Raw genomic sequence first — 27,068 nt, forward strand, 5'->3', positions numbered from 1 at the left:
GTGCCTCCCAGTCCCCTCCCAGTCCCCTCCCAGTGCCTCCCAGTCCCCTCCCAGTGCCTCCCAGTCCCCTCCCAGTACCCCCTACCCCCCCTTCCCAGTTCCTCCCAGTATCCCCCAGTCCCTCCCAGTGACCCTCAGAGGACTCTCAGCTGTCCAGAGGGAGGGGTCCCAGTGCTCCCCAGTCTGTCCCAGTGCCTCCCAGTATCTCCCAGTTGCCCCTAGATCTTCTCCCAGTCCCCCCCCCCACCCCCTTCCCACTCCACTCCCAGTATATCCCAGTTGCTCCCAGTTGCCAAGCTCAGTAGTAGAGCTCCCGGTCCCACCAGCCTGGAAGGGGGGGAAGGGAGATGAGCATCAAACCAGTGCCTCCCAGTATGTCCCAGTGCCTCCCAGAGCCCTCCCAGAGCCCTCCCAGTGCCTTCCCAGTCCCACCCAGTCCCTTCCCAGTCCCTCCCAGTCCCTCCCAGTCCCCTCCCAGTCCCCTCCCAGTCCCTCCCAGTGCCTCCCAGTCTCCTCCCAGTGCCTCCCAGTCCCCTCCCAGTCCCTCCCAGTGCCTCCCAATCCCTCCCAGTCCCTCCCAGTCTCCTCCCAGTGCCACCCAGTCCCTTCCCAGTCCCCTCCCAGTTCCTTCCCAGTCCCCTCCCAGTGCCTCCCAGTCCCCTCCCAGTGCCTCCCAGTCCCTCCCAGTCTCCTCCCAGTGCCTCTAGTCTCCTCCCAGTGCCTCCCAGTCCCTCCCAGTCCCTCCCAGTCTCCCCCCAGTGCCTCCCAGTGCTCACTCCCGGGGTGTCTCCGCACTCCCAGTTTCCTGATCTCGTCGTACACGAGGATGAGGAGGCCGAAGGGCATCGGCACCAACCACCACTGGAACCTGCCCAGTGCCTCCCAGTTCAGACCAGGAGCTCCCAGACCCCCTCGCCAAATCCCTTCCCAGTATCTCCCAGTCCCTCCCAGTCCCTCCCAGTGCCTCTAAACCCCCTCCCAGTCCCTCCCAGTCCCCCCATGTCCTCTTCCAGTTCCTCCCAGTGCCCCCAAACCTCCTCCCAGTCCCTCCCAGTGTCATCCAATTGCCTTCCAGTCCCTCTCAGTGCTCTCAAACCCTCTCCCAGTGTCTCCAAACCCCTTCCCAGTCCTTTCCCAGTTCCTCCCAGTGCCCTCCCAGTGCCTCCAAACCCCCTCCCAGTCCCTTCCCCGTGCCTCCTAGTCCCTCCCAATGTCCCCAAACCCCCTCCCAGTCCCTCCCAGTGTCCCCAACCCCCCTTCCAGTCCCTTCCCAGTCCTCCCAGTCCCTCCCAGTGTCCCCAACCCCCCTTCCAGTCCCTTCCCAGTCTCCTCCCAGTGCCTCCCAGTACCGGATGGGCATGAAGTTGAAGACGTTTGGCATCCCTGGGCAGTAGCAGAGGAAGCAGCCAATGGACACCTGGAACACGATGGCCACCAGCAGGATGCGGTTCCTGGGGGACACACCACCGCCTATGGGCCCCTGTGGGGTCCTGTAGAGCCCCATGGGACCCTAAGGGACCCTACGGACTCCTATGGGACCCTACAGACCTATGTGGACCCCTATGGGACCCTATGAGCACTATGGGTTCCTACGGTCTTCTATGGCCTCCTATGGTCCCTATGTGTCCCTGTGGACCTCCTCAGCCCCTGATGGACCTCCCCAGGCCCCTGTGGAGCCCACAGACACCTGAAGAGGTCCTATGGGCCTCTGTGGCCTCCTCTGATCCCTATCGACCTCTATGGGACCCTATAGCCCCTATAGGTCCCTATGGACCTCTATGGCCTCCTCTGGTCCCTATAGCCCCTATGGGTCCCTATGGACCTCTATGGCCTCCTCTGGTCCTTATTGACCTCTATGGGTCCCTATGGACCTCTGTGGCCTCTTATGGTCCCTGTGGGACTCTACAGACAGCTGTGGATCTCTGTGGTTCCTGTGGGGCTCTATGATTCCTATGGTCCTCTCTGGGCTGCTGTGGTCCCTGTGGACCTCCCCAACCCCCTGTGGACCTCCCCAGCCCCCCGTGGAGCCCAGGGGCACCTGAAGAGCCCCTGCTGGAAGAGGGAGAGCCTCCTGGTCTTGCGGATGAGGACGTCGGCGATCTGGCACATCTCGATGCTGATGAAGAAGACGGTGTAGCAGGTGTACTGCTGGTAGCGCCGCTGCCAGAAGGTCTAGGAGAGGGTGGCCACCATCAGAGGTTCTCCCAGGACCTCCAGAGAACCTTCCAGCAGGTCTTTAGGGGTCCTTCCCAACCCCCAGGCTCCAGAACTACCTCAAAGGTCTTGCTCCTAGGTGTCCAAGGAGCTCCCAAGGACCTTCTAGAAGGTCCTCCCAAGGTGGATGAAGAATCAAAGAACCTTATGGAAGGTCCTTATGGGTCCTACCCAACCCCCAGGCTCCAGAACTACCTCAAAGGTCTTGCTCCTGGATGTCCTAAGACCCAAGGAGCTCCAAAGAACCTTCCAGAAGGTCCCTGTCACCTACCCACTGCTGGCCATAGCTGTCCTGAAGCTCCTGCTGGTGGACGTCCTCCCAGTGGGGGCGGAGGCCCAGGCAGAGCAGAGGCCACCAACCCTCCTGGGCCATGGCCACGAAGTAGTCAGTGAAGCCAGCAAAGGATTGGATGGCTCCTGGAGGGGTGGGGAAGGGGAGAGGACCTCTTGGTGGCCAAGGTGGCCAAGGAGCCATGGACCAAGGTGGCCAAGGAGCCATGGACCAAGGTGGCCATGGACCAAGGTCTTCAGGAGGCCAAGAAGCCATGGACCAAGGTGGCCATGGACCAAGGTCTCCAGGAGGCCAAAGAGCCATGGACCACGGTGACCAAGGAACCATGGACCAAGGTCTCCAGGAGTCCAAGAAGCCATGGACCAAGGAGGTCAAGGAACCATGGACTAAGGTGGCCAGGGAGCCATGGACCAAGGTGGCCAAGGAGTCACAGACCAAGGTCTCCAGGAGGCCAAGAAGCCGTGGACCAGGGTGGCCAAGGAGCCATGGACCAAGGTGGCCAAAAAGCCATGGACCAAGGTCTCCAGGAGGCCAAGAAGCCATGGACCAAGGTCTCCGGGAGGCCAAGGAGCCATGGACCAAGGTCTCCAGGAGGCCAAAGAGGCACAGACCAAGGTGGCCAAGGAACCACGGACCAAGGTCTCCAGGAGGCCAAGGAGCCATGGACCAAGGAGCTGTGGACCAAGGTCTCCTGGAGGCCAAGGAGCCACAGACCAAGGTGGTCAAGAAGCCACAGACCAAGGTGGCCAAGGAACCATGGACCAAGGTCTCCAGGAGGCCAAGGAACCACGGTCCAAGGTCTCCAGGAGGCCAAAGAGCCACAGACCAAGGTGACCTTCTGGAGAACCTCAACCAGAGCTCCACCCCCCATCCCAGATGGACATTGACCACCAGGACCTTCTCCCCCACCCCAGGTGGACCTCCCTGGGCAGGTGCTACCTATCTGGAAGTAGGAGTAGGCAGCCAGGGGCTCGTTGACCAGGCGGTCGCGCCGGGGGGTGGCGGGGCCGCAGGTGCATGATGTCGCTCTCCGCCCGCTCGTAGGCCAAGGACACCGAAGGGAACTGCAGGGGCAAGAGGTCCCAGGCTGAGCAGCCACCAGGGCTTGGGTGGAGAGCCCCCAACTCCACCTGGAGAACCTCAACCTCCTTCATTCCTGCTTGAGGAACCTCAAGCCCCTCCTGCTGCTCTGCTCCTCAGCCCTGCTGGAGGTCTGCTGGTGGGGCTGGAGGTGATGGAGGTGGGGGTGGAGGTGGTTATGGTGGTAGAGGTGGTGGTGGTGGAGATGGTGGTGGAGTTGGTAGTGGAGGGGATGGGGGTGATGGTGGTGGAGGTGGAGATGGTTGTGGTGCTAGTGGAGATGGTGGTGGTGGAGGTGGAGATGGTGGTGGTGATGGTGGATTTGGTGGTAGAGGTGGTGGAGGTGATGGAGATGGTTGTGGTGGTAGAGATGGTGGTGGTGGAGGTGGTGATAGAGATGGTGGTAGAGGTGGTGGTGGTGGAGGTGGTGATAGAGATGGTGGTAGAGGTGGTGGTGGTGAAGGTGGAGTTGGTAGTGGAGGGGATAGAGGTGATGGAGATGGTGGTGGAGATGGTTGTGTTTGTAGAGGTGGTGGTGGAGATGGTTGTGGTGGTAGAGATGGTGGTGGTGGAGGTGGTGGTGGAGATGGTTGTGGTGGAGGTGGAGTTGGTAGTGGAGGGGATGGAGGGGATGGGGATGGAGGGGATGGAGGTGGAGGTGGAGATGGTTGTGTTGGTAGAGATGGTGGTGGTGGAGGTGGTGACAGAGATGGTGATGGAGGTGGTGGAGGTGGAGATGGTGGAGGTGGTAGAGATGGTGGTGGTGGAGGTGGTGACAGAGATGGTGGTGGAGGTGGTGGAGGTGGAGATGGTGGTGGAGGAGGTGGCCAGGAGAGGACTCACGATGTCGGTGCAGAGCTCGATGAAGAGGATGGTGATGCAGCCCAGGGGCAGGGGCACGCTGGCCGTGATGTAGATGAGGTACGGCGTCAGCTCGGGGATGTTCTTGGTCAGGGTGTAGGCGATGGACTTCTTCAGGTTGTCGAAGATCAGGCGGCCTGGGAGGGGTTGGAGGGGGCGGTGAGGACCTCCTGGGGCTTCAAGAGGTCCATGGAGCAGGAGGGTCAAGGAGCAATGGAGATGTGGAGCCAGAGGGTCAAGGACCGATGGGCCTAAGAGCAAAGGTGGCCAAGAACCCAAGACCCAACCAAGATGACCAAGACCCAAGACCCAACCAAGATGGCCAAGACCCAAGACCCAACCAACCAAGGTGGTCAAGACCTCCAGCCCCAAGTTGACCAAGACCCCAAGCCCAAATCAACCAAGACCCCAAGAACCCAACCAAAGGGGCCAAGAACCCAAGACCCAACCAAACAAGTTAACCAAGAACCCAAGACCTGAGTTGACCAAGACCCCAAGACCCAAGAAGACCAAGATCCTAAACCCCAAGCTGACCAAGACCACAAGAACCAAGATGACCAAGACCCAAGAGCCAAGACCCAACCAAGGTGGATGAGACCCAAGATGAGCAAGACCCCAAGAATAAACCAACTAAGGTGGCCAAGAACCCAAGACCCAACCAACCAAGGTGACCAAGACCCCAAGACCCAAGGCGGCCAAGACCAAATCAACCAAGTTGACCAAGACCCAACCAACCAAGGTGGCCAACCCACCAAGACCCAAGGTGGTCAAGACCCAAACAACCCAGTTGACCAAGACCCCAAGACCCAACCAACCAAGCTGGCCAAGACCCCAAGATCCAAGATGACCAAGACCCCAAGACTCAAGGAACCTAGGTGGCCAAGACCCAAGGTGGTCAAACCCCAACCAACCAAGTTGACCAGGACCCCAAGACCCAAGATGACCTGCACCCCAAGACCCAACCAAGCAAGGTGGACAAGAGCCAAGGTGGTCAAACCCCAACCAACCAAGTTGACCAGGATCCCAAGACCCAAGATGACCATGACCCAACCAACCAAGTTGACCAAGACCCCAGGACACAAGATGACCAAGACGACCAAGACCACAAGATGACCAAGACAACCAAGACCACAAGACCCAAACAAGGTGCCTAAGACCCCAAGACTCAAGGAGGTCAAGACCCAACCAATCAAGGTGGCCAAGACCCAAAGTGGTCAAGACCCAACCAACCGAGTTGACCAAGACCCCAAGACCCAACCAACCTAGGTGGCCAAGACCACAATACCCAAGATAACCAAGATCCAAGATGCCCAAGACCCCAAAACGCAAGGTGGTCAAGACCCAACCAACCAAGTTGCCCAAGACCCCAAGACCCAAGATGACCAAGACCCCAAGACCCAAGGTGGTCAAGACCCAACCAACCAAGTTGCCCAAGACCCCAAGACCCAAGGTCATCAAGACCCAACCAACCAAGTTGCCCAAGACCCCAAGACCCTAGGTGGCCAAGCCCCAAAGACCCAAGCTGGTCAAGACCCAACCAACCAAGTTGGCCAAGACCACAAGACGACCAAGAACCCAAGACCCAAGGTCATCAAGACCCAACCAACCAAGTTGCCCAAGACCCCAAGACCCTAGGTGGCCAAGCCCCAAAGACCCAAGCTGGTCAAGACCCAACCAACCAAGTTGGCCAAGACCACAAGACGACCAAGAACCCAAGACCCAAGGTCATCAAGACCCAACCAACCAAGTTGCCCAAGACCCCAAGACCCTAGGTGGCCAAGACCCCAAGACCCAAGCTGGTCAAGACCCAACCAACCAAGTTGGCCAAGACCACAAGACGACCAAGACCCCAAGACCCAAGATGGTCAAGACCCAACCAACCAAGCTGGCCAAGACCCCAAGACCCAAGATGACCAAGACCCCACCAACCAAAGTGGACAGGACCCGAGGAGGTCAAACCCCAATCAATCAACTTGACCAGAATCCCAAGACCCAAGATGACCAAGACCCCAAGACCCCAAGACCCAAGCAACCAAGGTGGCCAAGACCACAAGACGACCAAGAACCCAAGACCTAAGCTGACCAAGACCCAACTAACCAAGTTGGCCAAGACCACAAGACCCAAGATGACCAAGACCCCAAGACCCCAGTTGGTCAAGACCCAACCAACCAAGTTGGCCAAGACCCCAAGACCCAAGGTGGTCAAGACCCAACCAACCAAGTTGCCCAAGTCCCCAAGACCCTAGGTGGCCAAGACCCCAAGACCCAAGCTGGTCAAGACCCAACCAACCAAGTTGCCCAAGACCCCAAGACCCTAGGTGGCCAAGACCCCAAGACCCAAGCTGGTCAAGACCCAACCAACCAAGTTGCCCAAGACCCCAAGACCCTAGGTGGCCAAGACCCCAAGACCCAAGGTGGTCAAGACCCAACCAACCAAGTTGGCCAAGACCCCAAGACCCAAGGTCATCAAGACCCAACCAACCAAGTTGCCCAAGACCCCAAGACCCTAGGCGGCCAAGACCCCAAGACCCAAGCTGGTCGAATCCCAACCAACCAAGTTGGCCAAGACCACAAGACAACCAAGACCCCAAGACCCAAGGTCATCAAGACCCAACCAACCAAGCTGACCAAGACCCCAAGACCCAAGGTGGTTAAGACCCAACCAACCAAGTTGCCCAAGACCCCAAGACCCAAGATGACCAAGACCCCCCCAACCAAAGTGGACAAGACCCGAGGAGGTCAAACCCCAATCAATCAAATTGACCAGAATCCCAAGACCCAAGATGACCAAGACCCCAAGACCCCAGGTGGTCAAGACCCAACCAATCAAGTTGGCCAAGACCACAAGACCCAAGGTGGTCAAGACCCAACCAACCAAGTTGGCCCAGACCCCAAGACCCAAGGTGCTCAAGACCCCAACCCAACGCCCAACCTCCCACCCCCGCAGGTGCCGAGGGGGCCATGGGGCCTGGGTGGCGGCCGGGGGCGGGGAGGGGGCTGGGGCTGACCTTGCTCGACGCCAGTGACGATGGAGGCGAAGTTGTCGTCGAGCAGGATCATGTCGGCGGCGTTCTTGGCGGCGTCGGAGCCGGCGATGCCCATGGCCACGCCGATGTCAGCCTTCTTCAGCGCCGGCGAGTCGTTCACGCCGTCCCCTGTCACCGCCACGATGGCGCCCTGGGGGGGGCACACAGCCCGCTCACAGCGCCACCCACAGCACGGGAGGGGCCACTGAGGGCACAGGAGGTGGCACTGAGGGCAGAGGAGGTGGCACCCAGAGCACAGGAGGTGGCACCCAGGGCACAGGAGGTGGCACTGAGGGCAGAGGAGGTGGCACCCAGAGCACAGGAGGTGGCACTGAGAGCACAGGAGGTGGCACCCAGAGCACAGGAGGTGCCACTGAGGGCACAGGAGGTGGCACCCAGAGCACAGGAGGTGGCACTGAGAGCAGAGGAGGAACCATCAAGATGGTGGAGAACCAGGAACCAGCATGGTGGCACCTTGAGGACCTCCCCACCATGGTGGCACCTCAAGGACCTCCCCACCATGGTGGCACCTCGAGGACCTCCCCATCGTGGTGGCACCTCAAGGACCTCCCCACCATGGTGGCACTTTGAGGACCTCCCCATCGTGGTGGCACCTCAAGGACCTCCCCACCATGGTGGCACTTTGAGGACCTCCCCATCGTGGTGGCACCTTGAGGAGGTCCCCACCATGGTGGCACTTTGAGGACCTCCCCACCATGGTGGCACCTTGAGGAGGTCCCCACCATGGTGGCACCTTGGCAACTGGCTGGATGATGGCTGAAGACCACCAACATCTCCACCATGGTGGCACCCTGAGGTCCTGCCCACCATGGTGGCGCCTTGAGGAGTTTCTCACTATGGTGGCACCTTGAAGAGGTCCCCACCATGATGGCACCTTGAGGACATCACCACCATGGTGGTACCCAGAGGACCTCCCCACCATGGTGGCACCTTGAGGACCTCTTCACCATGATGGCACCTTGAGGAGGTCCTGCCCACCGTGGTGGCGCCTTGAGGAGGTCCCCACCCTGCTGGCACCTCGAGGACCTCCCCCACCGCCCCTCTCCCGCCCCGAGGCCCCCCCGAGGTCGCCCCCTGGGCTGGGCCAGGCCGAGCGGTGCTCACCAGCTTCTGGCAGCTCTCCACGATCACCAGCTTCTGCTGGGGGGAGGTCCTGGCGAAGACCATCTCGGGGTGGGTCTGGAGGAGGCCTTGCAGAGCTTCCGGGCTCATGGCCGCCAGCTCCGCCCCGGTCACCACCCTGGCCCTGGCCTGCCTGAGGAGGAGGACAGCAGCTGGAGGCCTCCTCCTGCTCCTCAGCTTCCCGCGGGTCCCCGGGGGTCGCGGGGGCCACCCGCGGGGTCGAGGAGGCTCCTCCGTGCCCCACGGCCACCGGCCGCCTCCGCTGACCCCCAGCCGAGACCGAGACCCGCCTCCCCCTCCCCCTCCCCGGCTCTCCCAGGTCCACCTGGGGGCCCAGGAGGTCCTACCTGGGGTCCACCCTGTCGAGGGGCAGCCGGAGCCGAGCCGCCACCTCCTCGGGGGTCTCGCTGCCCTCCGAGATGATGCCGACGGCGGCGGCGATGGCCTTGGCCGTGATGGGATGGTCCCCGGTCACCATGATCACCTGGGCCGGCAGCGGTGTCACCCCTGGGGGCCTCCCATCTCCCTCTCCTTGGTGTCCTCCCATCTCCCTCTCCCTGGTGTCCTCCCATCTCCATCTCCTTGGTGTCCTCCCATCCCCATGTCCCCTCCATCTCCTTGCAATGAGATCCCCATGGTCTCCCCAGGGTCCCTCCATGGCCTTCCCATTGTACCTCCATGATGTCCCCGAGGTCTCCCCATGACCACCCCACCATGGTCTCCCCCTGCTCCCTTTTTGCCACCCCACAATGCTCTCCCCCTGCTCCCTCCTTTCCCACCCCACCCTGGTCTCCCCCTGCTCCCTCCTTGGCCCCCCTACGATGGTCTCCCCCTGCTCCCTGCCATGGTCCCTCCCTGGCCTCCTCCTTACCCTGATGCCTGCAGTCCTGCACTTGAGGACGGCCTGGGGGACAGTGGCCCTGGGGGGGTCGATCATGGAGACCAAGCCAGCAAAGCAGAGCCCCACGGCCACGTCCGGGAGGTGATCCGGCTCCGTCCCGGCTGCCACCGCCCCCGGCCGGCAGCCACCGCGCGCAGAACCCTGCGGCACAGCGCCCCGAGCCTCCAGCTCCACCCCTGGGGCCTCCACCCCAGCCTCCCCTTGATGGCCTCCAGCTCCACCCCTGGGGCCTCCACCTCAACCTCCCCTTGATGGCCTCCAGCTCCACCCCTGGGGCCTCCACCCCAACCTCCCCTTGATGACCTCCAGCTCCAACCCCTTGGGAGCCTCCACCCCAACCTCCCCTTGATGACCTCCAGCTCCACCCCTGGGGCCTCCACCTCAACCTCCCCTTGATGACCTCCAGCTCCACCCCTGGGGCCTCCACCTCAACCTCCCCTTGATGACCTCCAGCTCCAACCCCTTGGGAGCCTCCACCCCAACCTCCCCTTGATGACCTCCAGCTCCACCCCTGGGGCCTCCACCTCAACCTCCCCTTGATGACCTCCAGCTCCACCCCTGGGGCCTCCACCCCAACCTCCCCTTGATGACCTCCAGCTCCACCCCTGGGGCCTCCACCGCAACCTCCCCTTGATGACCTCCAGCTCCAACCCCTTGGGAGCCTTCACCCCAGCTTCCCCTTGATGGCCTCCACCCCCTTGAATGGCCTCCATCTCCACCTCCTTGGTGGCCTCCATCCCAACCTCCCCTTGATGGCCTCCATCTCCACCTCCTTGATGACCTCCATCTATCAGCCACCCCTTGGTGTCCTCCACCCACTGATGTTCTCCACCCCTCAGTGTCTTCTACCCCTCGATGACCTCTATCCCAACCTCCCCTCGGTGTCCTCCACCCCCTTGATGTCCTCCAGCCCAGCCTCCCCTTTCCAGCCCAACCTCCCCTTGGTGGCCTCCATCTCCACCTCCTTGGTGGCCTCTACCCCCAACCTCCCCTTGGTGGCCTCCACCCCAACCTCCCCTTGGTGACCTCCATCTCCACCTCCTTGGTGGTCTCTATCCCCAACCTCCCCTGGGTGTCTTTCACCCCAACCTCCTTTTGGTGGCCTCCATCCCAACCTCCCCTTGGTGGCCTCCATCTCCACCTCCTTGGTGGCCTCTACCCCCAACCTCCCCTTGGTGGCCTCCACCCCAACCTCCCCTTGGTGGCCTCCATCTCCACCTCCTTGATGTCCTCCCCCCAACCTCCTCTTTCCATCCCAACCTCCTCTTGATGTCCTCTACTCCTCAATGACCTCCATCCCAACCTCTCCCTGGTGGCCTCCACCCCCTTGATGGCCTCCACCCCTTGGTGTCTTCCATCCCAACCTCCCCTTGATGTCCTCCACCCTTGGATGACCTCCACCCCCTGGGTGGCCTCCACTCACCCAGGACCCTCTCCCCACGCCCCCCCAGCTCGGCGTAGGCCTCCTCGAAGGCCTCCCTCCACTGGGCGTCCAGGGGCAGCTCCTGGCCCTTCAGCAGCACTGAGCTGCATCTCTCCAGAACCCTCTCAGGAGCTCCTTTCAGGACCAGCAGCTGACGTTCTCCAGCCTCATGGACCGAGACCTGCACCAGGGGCAGCATCTGGTTGGCCTCTCCCCTGCTCCTGGGCACCACCAGCACCTCCTGGGCACCTCCAGGACCTCCTGGAGCCCACCAAGTCCTCCTGGGCCCCACCAGGTCCTCCTCCATCCCCCATGGACCCAAGAGGTCACTCATGGACATCTGGGTCCCACCAGGACCTTCTAGGGACTGTCAGGGCCTCCTGGGGACCATCTGGAACATCTGGCCCCAACCACGACCTCCTGGAGGCCACCAAGACCTTCTGGAGCCTACCAGGACCTCCTGGCTCCCACCAGGACCCCCTAGGGACCCTTAGGACCTCCTGGAGCCCACCAGGACCTCCTGGGTCCCACCAGGACCCTCTAGGGACCCTTAGGACTTCCTGGAGCCCACCAGGACCTCCTGGTTCCCACCAGGACCCTCTAGGGACCCTTAGGACCTCCTGAAGCCCACCAGGACCTCCTGGGTCCCACCAGGACCCCCTAGGGACCATCAGGAGCTCCTGGGTCCCCCTCGGACTCTTGAGGTCCCTCATGGACATCTGAGACCATCAGGGCCAGGAACATCTGGAGCCCACCAGGACCTCCTGGGTCCCCCTTGGAACCTTGAGGTCCCTTCTGAAGTTCAGGTCCTCTCCTGGTCCTCATCTGGACTACTTCAGGGGAGGGGCTTGGAAGGGGACTGGGAGGGACTGGGATGAACTGGAAGGGGACTGGGATTAACTGGGACTGGGAGGGGACTGGGAGGGGATTTGAAGGGGACTGGGAGGGACTGGGAGGGAGTGGGAGGGGACTGGGATGAACTGGGAGGGGACTGGGAGGGGACTGGGATGAACTGGAAGGGGACTGGGAGGGACTGGGAGAGGACTGGGAGGGGACTGGGATGAACTGGGAGGAGACTGGGAGGCACTGGGAGGGGACTGGGGGCTACTGGTGCCCACTGCCTCCCTTTCCTCTCCTTACTGGGTGCCCCCGGGGGCCATACTGGTCTGTACCGGTCCGTACCGGTCCCTAGCAGTCCCTCCGGGGCTGAGCGAGCTGCGGCTGTGGGGATGCAGCGGGGGGGGGGGGGACACTGGAGGAGGAGGGGGGGGCTGGGGGGGGGCTGTCCCCACCTGGAACTTGTTGGTGGAGTTGAAGGGCAGCTCGGCCACCTTGGGCATCCTGCCCCTGGCCTCCTCCACCGAGCCCAGGCTCAGCTCGGCGAACTTCAGCAGCGCCGTCTCCGAGGCGTCCCCCATGACGTCACGCTGCAGGGGGGGGAGGGGGAGGGGGGGAAAGGAGGGGGGCAGGGGGAGGGGTTAGCCAAGGGGGGAAGGGGATCCTAGAAGGGACTGCGAGGGATCCTATAGGGAGCTATAAACAGCCCTCCTCCCCCCCCCCCCCCCCCGCCTCAGGTGCATGAGGGACCCCCTATGGGTCCCCCATGGACCCTCATAGAGCCCTGCAGAGCCCTATGGACCCCTATGGAACCCTGTGGAGCCCTATGGACCCCTACAGAGCCCTACAGAGCCCTATGGACCCCCATAGAGTCCTATGGAACCCTATGGACCCCCATAGAGCCCAATGGATCCCTATGGACCCCCATAGAGCCCTATAAAGGATTATGGACCCCTGTGGAGCCCCATAGAGACCTATGAAACCCTATGGACCCCCATAGAGCCCTATAGAGGCCTATGGACCCCTGTGGACCCCCATAGAGCCCTGTAGAGCCCTATGGACACCTATAGAGCCCCATACAGCCTTATGGACCCCTATGGACCACTATGGACCGCCATAGATCCCTATGGACCCCTATGGACCCCCATAGAACCCTACAGAGCCCTATGGACCCCTATGGACCCCCATAGAGCCCTATAGAGCCCTATGGAGCCCTATGGACCCCTATGGATCCCTATGGAGCCCTATGGACCCCTATAGAGTCCTATGGAGCCCTATAGAGCCCTACGGACCCCTATGGACCCTCATAGAGACCTATGGAGCCCTATAGAGCCCTACAGAGCCCTTTGGACCCTTATGGACCCCCATAGAGCCCTATGGAGCCCAGGGACCCCCATAGAGCTCTATGGAACCCTATGGACCCCCATAGACCCCATTAGAGCCCTATGGAACCTATGGAGCCCTGTGGAGACCTATGGAGCCCTATGGACCCACATAGAGCCCTATGGACCCCTGTGGGTCACTATGGACCCCCATAGAGCCCTACAGAGCCCTGTGGACCCACATAGAGCCCTATGGACCCCTATAGAGCCCTATGGACCCCTATGGACCCCCATAGAGCCCTACAGAGCCCTATGGACCCCCATGGAGCCCTATGGACTCCTCTGGACCCCCTCTGAACCCCCACCAAGCCCAGTGGAGCCCTATGAGTCCACTATGGACCCCGTAATGACCCCCCAGGGACCCTCTGTGTCCCCCCATAGAGCCCTATGGACCCCCCATAGAGCCCTGTGTGCCCTATGGATCCCCTACAGCCTCCTCTGTACCACCTATAGACCTAGGCAGGACCCCCAGAGCCCCCTACTGACCCCTCCAGCCCTCTATGGACCCCCTAGCGCCCCCTATTGACTCCTCTATCCTCATCTAGACTCCTCTAGGACCCCTCCAGCCCCCCTAGAGCCCCCTATTGACCCCTCTACTCCTCTATAGACTCCTCTAGCCCCCTCTAGCCCCCCTAGCACCCCCTCTAGCCCCCCTAGCGCCCCCTAGCCCACCTCTAGGCTCCCTAGTGCCCCTCTAGACCTCTCTAGCGCCCCCCATACACCCCTATAAGACCCCCATAGACCCTCTAGCGCCCCCTATTGACTCCTCTATCCCCATCTAGACCCCTCTAGGGCCCCTCTAGCCCCCCTAGAGCCCCCTAGTGACCCGTCTAGACCTCTCTAGCCCCCTCTAGGTCCCTTCTAGCCCCCCTAGCGCCCCCTATTGACCCCTCTAGCTCCCTCTAGACCTCTCTAGCGCCCCCCATAGACCCTTCTAGGACCCTCATAGACCCTCTAGTGCCCCCTATTGACTTCTCTATCGCCATCTAGACCCCTCTAGCCCCCCTAGAGCCCCCTTGTGACCCCTCTAGACCTCTCTGGCCCTGTCTAGGTCCCCACTAGCCCCCCTAGCGCACCCTATTGACCCCTCTAGCGCTCTCTGGCACCCCCTCCTGTCCCCCCCAGGTCCCACCTTGGCCACAGGGATGTCCTCCTGGCCTGGCTTGAACTGAGCTCTGTTGCAGAGGGTGATGACCTTGCTGAGCATGGTCCAGGTGGCTGAGGATTGGTCAAAGCTCTGGCCTGAAAGAGGGAGGGAGGTGGTGGGGACGTGAGGATGGGAGGCCACCAGCAGAAGAAGCCAAGCTAAGGGAGCTCCTCCAGCTCAAGGAGCTCAACCCAACCTGAAAGACCTCAACCTGACCTGGTGGGACCTCCTCAACCTCAGCCCTGAGGTTTCTCATGGACCTCAAGGTCCATCAGGAGCTCTGAGGTCCCTCAAGAGGTTTAGTCTTCCTCAAGGACCATCTGGGGCCCACCAGGGCTTGGTGGGTGTCTGCTGGCCCAATGAGGTCCCCCTGGGACTCTTGAGCTCCCTCAAGGTCTTCGAGCTCCCTCAAGACCTTGGAGCTCCCTCAAGACCTTGGAGTTTCCTAAAGACCTTGGAGGTTCCTCAAGACCTTGGAGCTCCCTCAAGACCTTGGAGGTTCCTGGAGACCTTGGAGCTCCCTCAAGACCTTGGAGCTCCCTCAAGACCTTGGGACTCCCTCAAGACCTTGGGGCTCCCTCAAGACCTTGGAGCTCCCTCAGTACCTTGGAGCACACTCAAGACCTTGGGACTCCCTCAAGACCTTGGAGGTTCCTCAAGACCTTGGAGGCTCCTCAAGACCTTGGAGCTCCCTCAAGACCTTGCGACTCCCTCAAGACCTTGGAGATTCCTCAACACCTTGGGGCTCTCTCAAGACCTTGGAGCTCCCTCAAGACCTTGGAGCTCCCTCAAGACCTTGGAGTTTCCTAAAGACCTTGGAGGTTCCTCAAGACCTTGGAGCTCCCTCAAGACCTTGGAGGTTCCTGGAGACCTTGGAGCTCCCTCAAGACCTTGGAGCTCCCTCAAGACCTTGGGACTCCCTCAAGACCTTGGGGCTCCCTCAAGACCTTGGAGCTCCCTCAGTACCTTGGAGCACACTCAAGACCTTGGGACTCCCTCAAGACCTTGGAGGTTCCTCAAGACCTTGGAGGTTCCTCAAGACCTTGGAGCTCCCTCAAGACCTTGCGACTCCCTCAAGACCTTGGAGATTCCTCAACACCTTGGGGCTCTCTCAAGACCTTGGAGCTCCCTCAAGACCTTGGAGCTCCCTCAAGACCTTGGAGTTTCCTAAAGACCTTGGAGTTTCCTAAAGACCTTGGAGGTTCCTCAAGACCTTGGAGCTCCCTCAAGACCTTGGAGGTTCCTCAAGACCTTGGAGCTCCCTCAAGACCTTGGAGGTCCCTCAAGACCTTGGGACTCCCTCAAGACCTTGGAGGTTCCTCAAGACCTTGGGGCTCTCTCAAGGCCTTGGAGCTCCCTCAAGACCTTGGAGCTCCCTCAAGACTTTGGAGGTTCCTCAAGACCTTGGAGCTCCCTCAAGACTTTGGAGGTTCCTCAGGAATTTGGAGCTCCCTCAGGACTTTGGAGCTCCCTCAAGACCTTGGAGGTTCCTCAGGACTTTGGAGTTCCATCAAGACCTTGGAGGTTCCTCAAGACCTTGGAGCTCCCTCAAGACCTTGGAGGTTCCTCAAGACCTTGGAGGTTCCTCAGGACTTTGGAGCTCCATCAAGACCTTGGAGGTTCCTAAAGGCCTTGGAGGTCCCTCAAGACCTTGGAGGTTCCTCAAGACCTTGGAGGTTCCTCATGACCTTGGAGCTCCCTCAACACCTTGGAGCTCCCTCATGACCTTGGAGCTCCCTCAAGACCTTGGAGCTCCCTCAAGACCTTGGAGGTTCCTCAGGACTTTGGAGCTCCATCAAGACCTTGGAGCTCCATCAAGACCTTGGAGCTTCCTCAAGGCCTTGGTGGTTCCTCAAGACCTTGGAGCTCCCTCAAGACTTTGGAGCTCCCTCAAGACCTTAGAGGTTCCTCAAGACCTTGGAGGTTCCTCAGGACTTTGGAGCTCCATCAAGGCCTTGGTGGTTCCTCAAGACCTTGGAGCTCCCTCAAGACCTTGGAGCTTCCTCAAGGCCTTGGTGGTTCCTCAAGACCTTGGAGCTCCCTCAAGACTTTGGAGCTCCCTCAAGACCTTGGAGGTTCCTGGAGACCTTGGAGGTTCCTCAAGACCTTGGAGGTCCCTCAACACCTTGGAGCCCCCTCAAGACCTTGGAGCTCCCTCAAGACCTTGGAGCTTCCTCAGTACCTCAGAGGTCCCTCAAGGCCTCGGAGCTCCCTCCAGCCCCCTCAGGCCCCGCCCCCCCGACCTGATTGGTCCTCGGTGGTGTCGGCGGCGTGGATCTGGTTGTCGAACCAGAGGTGGGCCACGGTCATGCGGTTTTGGGTCAGGGTCCCGGTCTTGTCCGAGCAGATCACCGAGGTGGAGCCCAAGGTCTCCACGGCCTCCAGGTTCTTCACCACACAGTTCTTCCTGGCCAGCCGCTTGGCCGTCAGCGAGAGGCAGACCTGGGGGAAGGGGCCAGGGGCAGGCGGCTCAGAGGGGGCTGGAAGGACCTCAAGGGCATCTCCTAAGGGTTGGAGGGACCTGAAGTGTAGATCAAGGGCTTGGAGGGCCCTCGAGAGCTTGGAACCGCCTCAGGAGCTCAGAGGACCCTCAAGGACCTCGAGGTCCATCAAGATCAAGGTCCCTGAAGACCTTTGAGCTCCATCAAGGTCATTGTGGTCCCTCAAGAGCTAGGAGGTTCCTCAGGAGCTCAAAGGACCCTCAAGGACCTCGAGGCCCAGCAAGATCAAGGTCCCTGAAGACCTTTGAGCTCCCTTAAGAGCTCGGAGGTCCCTCAAGAGCTCGGAGGTCCATCAAGAGCTTTGAGGTTCCTCAGGAGCTCAGAGGACCCTCAATTATATCTCAAGGGCTTGAAGGTCCCTTGAGAGCTTGGACGTTCCTCAGGAGCTTAGAGGACCCTCAAGGACCTCGAGGTCTACCAAGATCAAGGTCCCTGAAGACCTTTGAGCTCCCTCAAGAGCTCAGAGGTCCCTCAAGAGCTAGGAGGTTCCTCAGGAGCTCAAAGGACCCTCAAGGACCTCGAGGTCCACCAAGATCAAGGTCCCTGAAGACCTTTGAGGTCCCTCAAGGGCTTGGAGATCTCTTAAGAGCTTGGAGGCTCCTCAGGAGCTCAAAGGACCCTCAACTATATCTTAAGGCTTTGAAGGTCCCTTGAGAGCTTGGAGGTTCCTCAGGAGCTCAGAGGACCCTCAAGGACCTTGAGGTCCATCAAGATCAAGGCCCCTGAAGACCTTTGAGCTCCCTCAAGAGCTTTGAGGCTCCTCAGGAGCTTAGAGGACCCTCAAGGACCTCGAGGTCCATCAAGATCAAGGCCCCTGAAGACCTTTGAGCTCCCTCAAGAGCTTTGAGGCTCCTCAGGAGCTTAGAGGACCCTCAAGGACCTCGAGGTCCATCAAGATCAAGGTCCCTCAAGAGCTTTGAAGTCCCTCAAGAGCTTTGAGGCTCCTCAGGAGCTCAGAGGACCCTCAACTATGTCTCAAGGGTTTGAAGGTCCCTCAAGAGCTTGAAGGTTCCTCAGGAGCTTAGAGGACCCTCAAGGACCTCGTGGTCCATCAAGATCAAGGTCCCTCAAGGGCTTGGAGGTCCCTCAAGAGCTTGGAGGTTCCTCAGGAACTCAGAGGACCCTCCACTATGTCTCAAGGCTTTGAAGGTCCCTTGAGAGCTTGGAGGTTCCTCAAGAGCTTGGAGGTTCCTCAGGAGCTTAGACGACCCTCAAGGACCTCGAGGTCCGTCAAGATCAAGGTCCCTGAAGACCTCTGAGCTCCCTTGAGAGCTTGGAGGTCCCTCAAGAGCTTTGAGGCTCCTCAGGAGCTCAGAGGACCCTCAGCTGTGTCTCAAGTCTTTGAAGGTCCCTGGAGAGCTGGGAGGATCCCCGGGCCCCCCTCCAGCCCCGACTCACCGTGACGGTGGCCAGCAGCCCCTCGGGGACGTAGGCCACCACGATGGCCATGAAGAAGACCATGGCCCGCAGGAAGGGGTAGCCAATGACCATGGCCACCACGAAGAAGGTGGCCCCGAAGAAGATGGCCAGGCCGGCGATGATGTCCACGAAGTGCTCGATCTCCACGGCGATCGGCGTCTTCTCCTCGCCCACCCCCGAGGCCAGGCTGGCGATGCGGCCGATGATCGTCCGGTCCCCGGTGCTCACCACCAGCCCCTGCGCCGTGCCTGCCCCCCGCCCCCGCCCCCGGCACGGCGTTAGCGGCCCCCGGGTGCCCTCCCGGCACCGACACCGGCACCGTGGCAGCGGCCCCCGGGCGCCCCCCCCGGTACCGACACCGCGGCAGCAGCCCCCGGGCGGCACCGGCACCGGCAGGGGAGCAGGAGTGGGGTTGGAAGGCACTGGGATGGACTGGGAGGCACTGGGAGGGGATGTGGGGGGGACTGGGAAGCACTGAACCTTCTCCCTGCCACAACCTTCTCCCTCTCCTCTGCCTTCTCCATCTGCCTCTCCTGCACTTCCATCTCCACCTCCTCCTCCATCTCCTCCTCCTCTTCCTCCACCTCCTACTCCATCTCCTCCATCTCTTTCTCCTTCTCCTTCTCCTTCTCCTTCTCCTTCTCCTTCTCCTTCTCCTTCTCCTTCTCCTTCTCCTTCTCCTTCTCCTTCTCCTTCTCCTTCTCCTTCTCCTTCTCCTTCTCCTTCTCCTTCTCCTTCTCCTCCTCCTTCTCCTCCTCCTCTTCCTCCTCCTTCTGCTTCTCCTTCTCCTTCTGCTTCTCCTTCTCCTCCTCCTCTTCCTCCTCCTTGTCCTTCTCCTCCTCCTCTTCCTCCTCTTCCTCCTCTTCCTCCTCCTCCTCCTTCTCCTCCTCCTTCTCCTTCTCCTTCTCCTTCTCCTTCTCCTTCTCCTTCTCCTTCTCCTTCTCCTTCTCCTTCTCCTTCTCCTTCTCCTTCTCCTTCTCCTTCTCCTTCTCCTTCTCCTTCTCCTTCTCCTTCTCCTCCTCCTTCTCCTCCTCCTCTTCCTCCTCCTTCTGCTTCTCCTTCTCCTTCTGTTTCTCCTTCTCCTCCTCCTCTTCCTCCTCCTTGTCCTTCTCCTCCTCCTCTTCCTCCTCTTCCTCCTCTTCCTCCTCCTCCTCCTTCTCCTCCTCCTTCTCCTTCTCCTTCTCCTTCTCCTTCTCCTTCTCCTTCTCCTTCTCCTTCTCCTTCTCCTTCTCCTTCTCCTTCTCCTTCTCCTTCTCCTTCTCCTTCTCCTTCTCCTTCTCCTTCTCCTCCTCCTTCTCCTTCTCCTTCTCCTCCTCCAGGCTTAAGTTGCACTGGTCCATGCTGGGAGGCACTGGGAGGGGGCTGGGGGGGCACTGGTCCATGCTGGGAGGCACTGGGAGGGGGCTGGGGGGGCACTGGGCCATGCTGGGAGGCACTGGGAGGGGGCTGGGGGGCACTGGGCCATGCTGGGAGGCACTGGGAGGGGGCTGGGGGGGCACTGGGCCATGCTGGGAGGCACTGGGAGGGGGCTGGGGGGGCACTGGGCCATACTGGGAGGCACTGGAGGTGCCCTTGATAAGGTTCCCCCTCCTCCCCCCCCCCCCCCCCTTATCTCTTTCAGTCTCTTATCAGGGGGTGGGGGGAGGGGAACTGGTCCAGACTGGGCTGTACTGGGAGGCACTGGTTAATGGTTACCGAGGCCTTATCTGACCAGGGGGAGACTGGGAAGGGCACCAGGAAGGGCCAGGAAGGACCAGGGACCCCCAAACTCCCCTCCCAGTGCTCCCCAGTAGCCCGCAGTGCCCTCCCAGTTCATCCCAGTATGTCCCAGTGCCCCAAACTCCCTCCCAGTGACTCCCAGTCCCCCCCAAGCCCCCTCCCAGTGCCCTCCCAGTGCCTCCCAGTATCTCACAGTCCCCCCTCCCAGGCCCCCTCCCAGGCCCTCACAGTATGTCCCAGTGCCTCCCAGTAGCTCCCAGTTGCCTCCCAGTTCATCCCAGTGCCCCCCAAACCCCCTCCTAGTGACTCCCAGTTGCCCCAAGCCCCCTCCCAGTTCATTCCCAGTGCCTCCCAGTGCCCTCCCAGCCACCCAAAGCCCAGGCAGAACCCAGAAGTCCCGGTAGAACCAGGACTGTGGGGGGGACCAAGAGGATCTGGGAGGAGAAAGGTCTTGGGGGGACCAAGAGGTTGTTGAGGGACCAATAGGATCTGGCAGGAGAAAGGTCTTGGGGGGACCAAAGTCTTGGGAGGGACTAAGAGGTTGTGGTGGGACCAAGAGGTCCTAGGAGGAGAAAGGTCTTGGGGGGACCAAGAGGTTGTGGTGAGACCAAGAGGTTGTGGGAGGACCAAGAGGTTGTGGTGGGACCAAGAGGTTGTGGGAGGACCAAGAGGTTGTGGTGGGACCAAGAGGTCCTAGGGGGAGAAAGGTCTTGGGGGGGACCAAGAGGTTGTGGTGAGACCAAGAGGTTGTGGTGGGACCAAGAGGTTGTGGTGGGACCAAGAGGTCCTAGGGGGAGAAAGGTCTTGGGGGGGACCAAGAGGTTGTTGAGGGACCAATAGGATCTGGCAGGGGAAAGGTCTTGGGGGGACCAAAGTCTTGGGAGGGACTAAGAGGTTGTGGTGGGACCAAGAGGTCCTAGGAGGAGAAAGGTCTTGGGGGGAGGGGCAAGAATTTGTGGTGGGACCAAGAGGATGTGGTGAGACCAAGAGGTCCTAGGAGGAGAAAGGTCTTGGGGGGACCAAGAGGTTGTGGTGGGACCAAGAGGTTGTGGGAGGACCAAGAGGTTCTGGGAGGAGAAAGGTCTTGGGGGGACCAAGAGGTTGTGGTAGGACCACGAGGTTGTGGTGAGACCAAGAGGTTGTGGGAGGACCAAGAGGTTGTGGTGGGACCAAGAGGTTCTAGGGGGAGAAAGGTCTTGGGAGGACCAAGAGGTTGTGGTGGGACCAAGAGGTTGTGGTGGGACCAAGAGGTTCTAGGGGGAGAAAGGTCTTGGGGGGACCAAGAGGTTGTGGTAGGACCAAGAGGTTCTGGGAGGAGAAAGGTCTTGGGGGGACCAAGAGGTTATGGTAGGGCCAAGAAGTTATGGTGGGACCAGGAGGTTGTGGTAGGACCAAGAGGTTCTGGGAGGAGAAAGGTCATGGGGGGGACCAAGAGGTTGTGGTGAGACCAAGAGGTTGTGGTGAGACCAAGAGGTTATGGTGGGACCAAGAGGTTGTGGTGAGACCAAGAGGTTGTGGTGAGACCAAGAGGTTATGGTGGGACCAAGAGGTTGTGGTGGGACCAAGAGGTTCTGGGAGGAGAAAGGTCTTGGGGAGACCAAGAGGTTGTGGTAGGGCCAAGAAGTTGTGGTGGGACCCAGAGGTTGTGGTGGGACCCAGAGGTTCCTGGTGGTCCCCAAGAGGTTCTAATGGGCCCAAGAGGTTCTTGGTGGTCCCCAAGAGGTTCCTGGCATTCCCCAAGAAGTTCTAATGGCCCCAGGAGGCTCCTGGTGGTCCCCAAGAGGTTCTAGGAAGAGAAAGGTCTTAGGGGGGGACCAAGAGGTTGTGGTAGGACCAAGAGGTTCTGGGAGGAGAAAGGTCTTGGGGGCATCAAGAGCTTGTGGTAGTGCCAAGAGGTCCCTGGTGGTCCCCAAGAGGTTCCTGGTGGTCCCCAAGAGGTTCTACTGGCCCCAAGAGGTTTCTGGTCGTCCCCAACACGTTCTTGGTGGTCCCCAAGAGGTTCTTGGTGGTCCCCAAGAGGTTCTAATGGCCTCAAGAGGTTCTTGGTGGTCCTCAAGAGCTTCTAATGGCCCCAAGAGGTTCTTGGTGGTCCCCATGAGGTTCTACTGGCCCCTGGTGGTCCCCAAGAGGTTCCTGGTGGTCCTCAAGAGGTTCTACTGGCCCCAAGAGGTTCTACTGGCCCCAAGAGGTTCCTAGTGGTCCCCAACACGTTCTTGGTGGTCCCCAAGAGGTTCTTGGTGGTCCCCAAGAGGTTCTACTGGCCCCAAGAGGTTCCTGGTGGTCCCCAAGAGGTTCTACTGGCCCCAAGAGGTTCTTGGTGGTCCTCAAGAGCTTCTAATGGCTCCAAGAGGTTCCTGGTGGTCTCCAAGAGGTTCTTGGTGGTTCCCAAAAGGTTCTACTGGCCCCAAGAGGTTCCTGGTGGTCCCCAAGAGGTTCTACTGGCCCCAAGAGGTTCTTGGTGGTCCTCAAGAGTTTCTAATAGCCCCAAGAGGTTCCTGGTGTTCCCCAAGAGGTTCTAATGGGCCCAGGAGGCTCCTGGTGGTCCCCAAGAGCTTCTAATGGCTCCAAGAGGTTCCTGGTGGTCCCCAAGAGGTTCTAGGAAGAGAAAGGTCTAGGGGGGACACCAAGAGGTTGTGGTGGGACCAAGAGGTTCCTGGTGGTCCCCAAGAGGTTCTAATGGCCCCAAAAGGTTCTTGGTGGTCTCCAAGAGGTTCTTGGTGGTCCCCAGGAGGTTCATGGTGGTCCCCAGGAGGTTCTGGGAGGAGAAAGTCTTGGCGGGGGTGGGGCAAGAGGTTGTGGTGGGGCCAAGACCTTGGGGGGACCCAGAGGTTGTGGTGGGACCATGATGTTCCTGGTGGTCCCCAAGAGGTTCTACTGGCCCCAGGCCGTCCCTGGTGGTCCCCAGGTGGCCCCCAGGCGGTCCCAGGCGGCCCCCAGGGGCGGGGGCTCCACAGGCCCTACCTTCCAGGCACATGGTGGAGAAGAAGGCGATGTTGCGAGTCTCCAGGGGGGAGTCGTGGCTGCACTCCGGGCCCCGCGCCTGCGGCTCCGACTCCCCGGTCAGGGAGGAGTTGTCCACCTGGGGGGGGAGCACAGGGGGAGCCCCAGGCCCAGGGCAGGGCCAGCAGCTCCCAGGAGACCCCAAGGAAGCCTCCAAGGAGCTCCCAGGGAAGCTCCAGGAACCTTCCATGGAAGCTCCAAGAGCTCTAAGCCCCCACCCAAGGTCCAAGAGCTCCAGGAGCCTTCCATGGAAGCTCCAAGGCCCTGCCCCAGCTCCAGGAGCTCCAAGAACCTTCCATGGAAGCTCCAAGAGCTCCAAGGACCTCCTAGGGAAGCTCCAGGAGCTCCAAGCCCCCACCCAAGGTCTCAGAGCTCCTTGAAGCCCCCAACCAAGGTCCAAGAGCACCCAGAACCTTCCATGGAAGCCCCAAGGCTCTGCCCCGGCTCCAAGAGCTCCAAGAACCTTCCATGGAAGCTCCAAGAGCTCCAAGGAGCCTTCAAGAAGCTCCCAGGGAAGCTCCAGGAGCTCCAAGCCCCCACCCAAGGTCTCAGGTCTCCTTGAAGCCCCCACCCAAGGTCCAAGAGCCTTCCATGGAAGCTCCAAGGCCCTGCCCCAGCTCCAGGAGCTCCAAGACCCTTCCATGGAGGCCCCAAGCTCGTGCCCCAGCCCCAGGACCCCCCAGGCCGGGCCCCCAGGGGTGCTGCTGGGCCTCACCTTGCAGCCCTGGGCGGAGATGACTCTGATGTCCGCGGGGACTCTGTCTCCCCCCTGGATCTCCACCAGGTCGCCGACCACCAGCTGGTTGGCGTCCAGCTGCAGCTTGCGGCCCTCCCGGATCACCGTCGCTTGCTGCGGGCCGGCGGCAGGCTCAGGCCCAGCACGGCCACCAGGGGGCGCCCCGGGGCCACCAGCACTGCTGCCAGGGCCACCAGGGGGCGCCCCGGGGACACAGCACTGCTGCCAGGGCCACCAGGGTGAGCCCCGGGGCCACCAGCACCCAGGGTCAGGCCCGGCACAGCCACCAGGGGGAGACCCAGGGCCACCAGGGGGCACCCCGGGGCTACCAGCACCCTGGGTCACCCCCAGCAGGGCCACCAGGGGGAGCTCCAGGGCCACCAGCACTGCTGCCAGGGTCACCAGAGCCACCAGCACCCAGGCTCAGCCCCGGCATGACCACCATCATGGGCCCCAGGGCCATCCCCCGGCAGGACCCCCAGGGCCACCAGCACCACCCCCAGGGCCACCAGCAGGTCCTAGAGGACCACAATGACCTCCCAGAGGTCCACCTGAGCTCCATCATGAAGACCTGAACCTCCATGATGACCTCCTAGAGCTGCACTGTGACGTCCTGGAGCTCCACCTGAAGCCCTTGAGCTCCATCAGGATGACCTTAACCTCCATGATGACCTCCTGGAGCTCCACCACAACCTCCTGGAGCTCTACCACAACCTCCTGGAGCTCCATCTGAAGCCCTTGAGCTCCATCAGGATGACCTGAACCTCCATGATGACCTCCTGGAGCTCCCCTATGACCTCCTGGAGCTCCATCTGAAGCCCTTGAGCTCCATCAAGATGACCTTAAGCTCCATGATGACCTCCTGAAGGTCCACCACGGCCTCCTGGAGCTCCATCTGAAGCTCTTGAGCTCCATCAGGATGACCTTAACCTCCATAATGACCTCCTGCATCTCCTCTATGACCTCCTGGAGCTCCACCATGACCTCCTGGAGCTCCATCTGAAGCCCTTGAGCTCCATCAGGATGACCTGAACCTCCATGATGACCTCCTGAAGGTCCACCACGACCTCCTGGAGCTCCATCTGAAGCTCTTGAGCTCCATCAGGATGACCTTAACCTCCATAATGACCTCCTGGAGCTCCTCTATGACCTCCTGGAGCTCCACCACGACCTCCTGGAGCTCCATCTGAAGCCCTTGAGCTCCATCAAGATGACCTTAAGCTCTATGATGACCTCCTGAAGGTCCACCACGACTTCCTGGAGCTCCATCTGAAGCTCTTGAGCTCCATCAAGATGACCTTAACCTCCATAATGACCTCCTGCATCTCCTCTATGACCTCCTGCATCTCCTCTGTGACCTCCTGGAGCTCCCCCTGCAGCCCTCGAGCTCCACCATGAAGCCCTTAAGCTCCACGCTGACCTCCCGCAGCTCCCCCACGACCTCCTGGAGCTCCACCATGACCTCCTGGAGGTCCCCCTGGGCTGCTGGGGGGCTGGCAGGGGCTGGGCCTCACCTGTGGGACCAGGTTCTTGAAGCTGGCGATGATGTTGGTGCTCTTGAACTCCTGGTAGTAGCCGAAGCAGCCGGTGACCACCACCACGGCCATCAGCGCCACCGCCAGGTACAGCTGGGGGGAGGCCCCAGATGAGGCTCCCACCAGGGCCCCAGGAGGCCCAGGGGGGACCCCCACCCCCACCCCAGCCCACCCCTGGCCAGAAGCTTCTGAGGAGCTGCCAGGAACCCCCAGGAGGAGCTCATGGAGCAGCCTGAGGACCACCTCGAGGTCCAGGTGGGGGTGGGGCAACCCCCCAGAAAGTCTTGGAAGGGGCTGGGCCCAAGGTGGTCCTCAAGGGGGACCCAGAAGGTCGCCAAGGTGGAGCTCAGGATGCTCCCAGATGTCCTCCTAGATGTTCCTCAAGCTCCACCCAGACCTTCCCCACCCCCAGCCAGACCCAAGGTGGTCCTCAAGGGGGACCCAGAGGTGCCCAGGAAGTCCTCAGGAGGTGCCCAGGAGATCCCAGAGGTGCCCAGGATATGGCCAGGAGGTGCCCAGAGGTACCCAGAGGTCCCCAGGAAGTGCCCAGGAGGTCTCAGGGGTGCCCAGGAGGTGCCCAGGAGATCCCAGAGGTGCCCAGGATATGGCCAGGAGGTGCCCAGAGGTACCCAGAGGTCCCCAGGAAGTGCCCAGGAGGTCTCAGGGGTGCCCAAGAGGTGCCCAGGAGATCCCAGAGGTGCCCAGGATGTGGCCAGGAGGTGCCCAGAGGTCCCCAGAAGGTGAGGAAGGTCCCCAGGAGGTGCCCAGAAAGTGCCCAGGAGATTCCCAGGAGATCCCAGAGGTGCCCAGGATGTGGCCAGGAGATGCCCAGAGGTACCCAGAGGTCCCCAGGATGTGCCCAGGAGGTGCCCAGGAGATCCCAGAGGTGCCCAGGATGTGGCCAGGAGGTGCCCAGAGGTACCCAGAGGTCCCCAGGAGGTGCCCAGGAGGTCTCAGGGGTGCCCAGGAGGTGCCCAGGAGATCCCAGAGGTGCCCAGGATGTGGCCAGGAGGTGCCCAGAGGTACCCAGAAGGTGAGGAAGGTCCCCAGGAGGTACCCAGAAAGTGCCCAGGAGATTCCCAGGAGATCCCAGAGGTGCCCAGGATGTGGCCAGGAGGTGCCCAGAGGTACCCAGAGGTCCCCAGGATGTGCCCAGGAGGTGCCCAGGAGATCCCAGAGGTGCCCAGGATGTGGCCAGGAGGTACCCAGAGGTCCCCAGGAGGTGCCCAGGAGGTCCCAGGGGTGCCCAGGAGGTGTCCAGGAGATCCCAGAGGTGCCCAGGATATGGCCAGGAGGTGCCCAGAGGTACCCAGAGGTCCCCAGGATGTGCCCAGGAGGTGCCCAGGAGGTCCCAGGGGTGCCCAGGAGGTGCCCAGGAGATCCCAGAAGGTGCCCAGGAGGTGCCCAGGAGATCCCAGAGGTGCCCAGGAGGTGCTCAGGAGATCCCAGAGATGCCCAGGATGTGGCCAGGAGGTGCCCAGAGGTCCCCAGAGGTCCCCAGGAGGTGAAGAAGGTGCCCAGAGGTGCCCAGAAGGTGCCCAGGAGATCCCAGAGGTGCCCAGAAGGTCCCAGAGGTGCCCTTGAGGTGCCCAGGAGGTGGGCAGGAGGGGCCAGGCCTACGTTGTCGGAGCTGCCTCGGTCTCCCTCGCCCTCCTGGACGCCGTAGGCGATGAGGCAGATGGCAGCAGCCACCCACATGAGGCACTGGAGGCCTCCTGCCAGCTGCCTGCCGAACTTGAGCCACTCCGGCGTGCCCCGGGGCGGCCGCAGCTCGTTGGGACCGTCCCGCAGCAGCCGCTCCGCCGCCACCGCCGAGGCCAGGCCCTGCCGGCCACCAGCACCGCCTCAGCCC

The 27,068-nt window shown here is 61.2% G+C and overlaps 1 protein-coding gene across 1 annotated transcript; it reads right to left on the reverse strand.

Annotated features, from left to right (window-relative positions):
• Positions 1-73: 73 nt before the first annotated feature.
• Positions 74-27,028, reverse strand: ATP4A (ATPase H+/K+ transporting subunit alpha). The gene is given in 22 exon segments (XM_068170827.1): positions 74-327; positions 777-868; positions 1,350-1,451; positions 2,039-2,172; positions 2,486-2,631; positions 3,446-3,503; positions 3,505-3,570; positions 4,430-4,584; positions 7,456-7,624; positions 8,599-8,749; positions 8,964-9,100; positions 9,488-9,631; positions 9,633-9,658; positions 10,941-11,121; positions 12,233-12,367; positions 14,292-14,401; positions 16,550-16,748; positions 18,206-18,474; positions 22,907-23,024; positions 23,661-23,795; positions 25,196-25,309; positions 26,837-27,028. Coding segments are annotated over 22 exon segments (2,748 nt in total). The 5' UTR covers positions 26,915-27,028; the 3' UTR covers positions 74-298.
• Positions 27,029-27,068: the final 40 nt, after the last annotated feature.

This window comes from Melanerpes formicivorus, unplaced genomic scaffold (genome assembly GCF_026170545.1).
Source record: "Melanerpes formicivorus ecotype bairdi unplaced genomic scaffold, bMelFor1.0.p_v2 SCAF_643, whole genome shotgun sequence".
In the NCBI taxonomy this organism is placed as follows: Eukaryota; Metazoa; Chordata; class Aves; order Piciformes; family Picidae; genus Melanerpes; species Melanerpes formicivorus.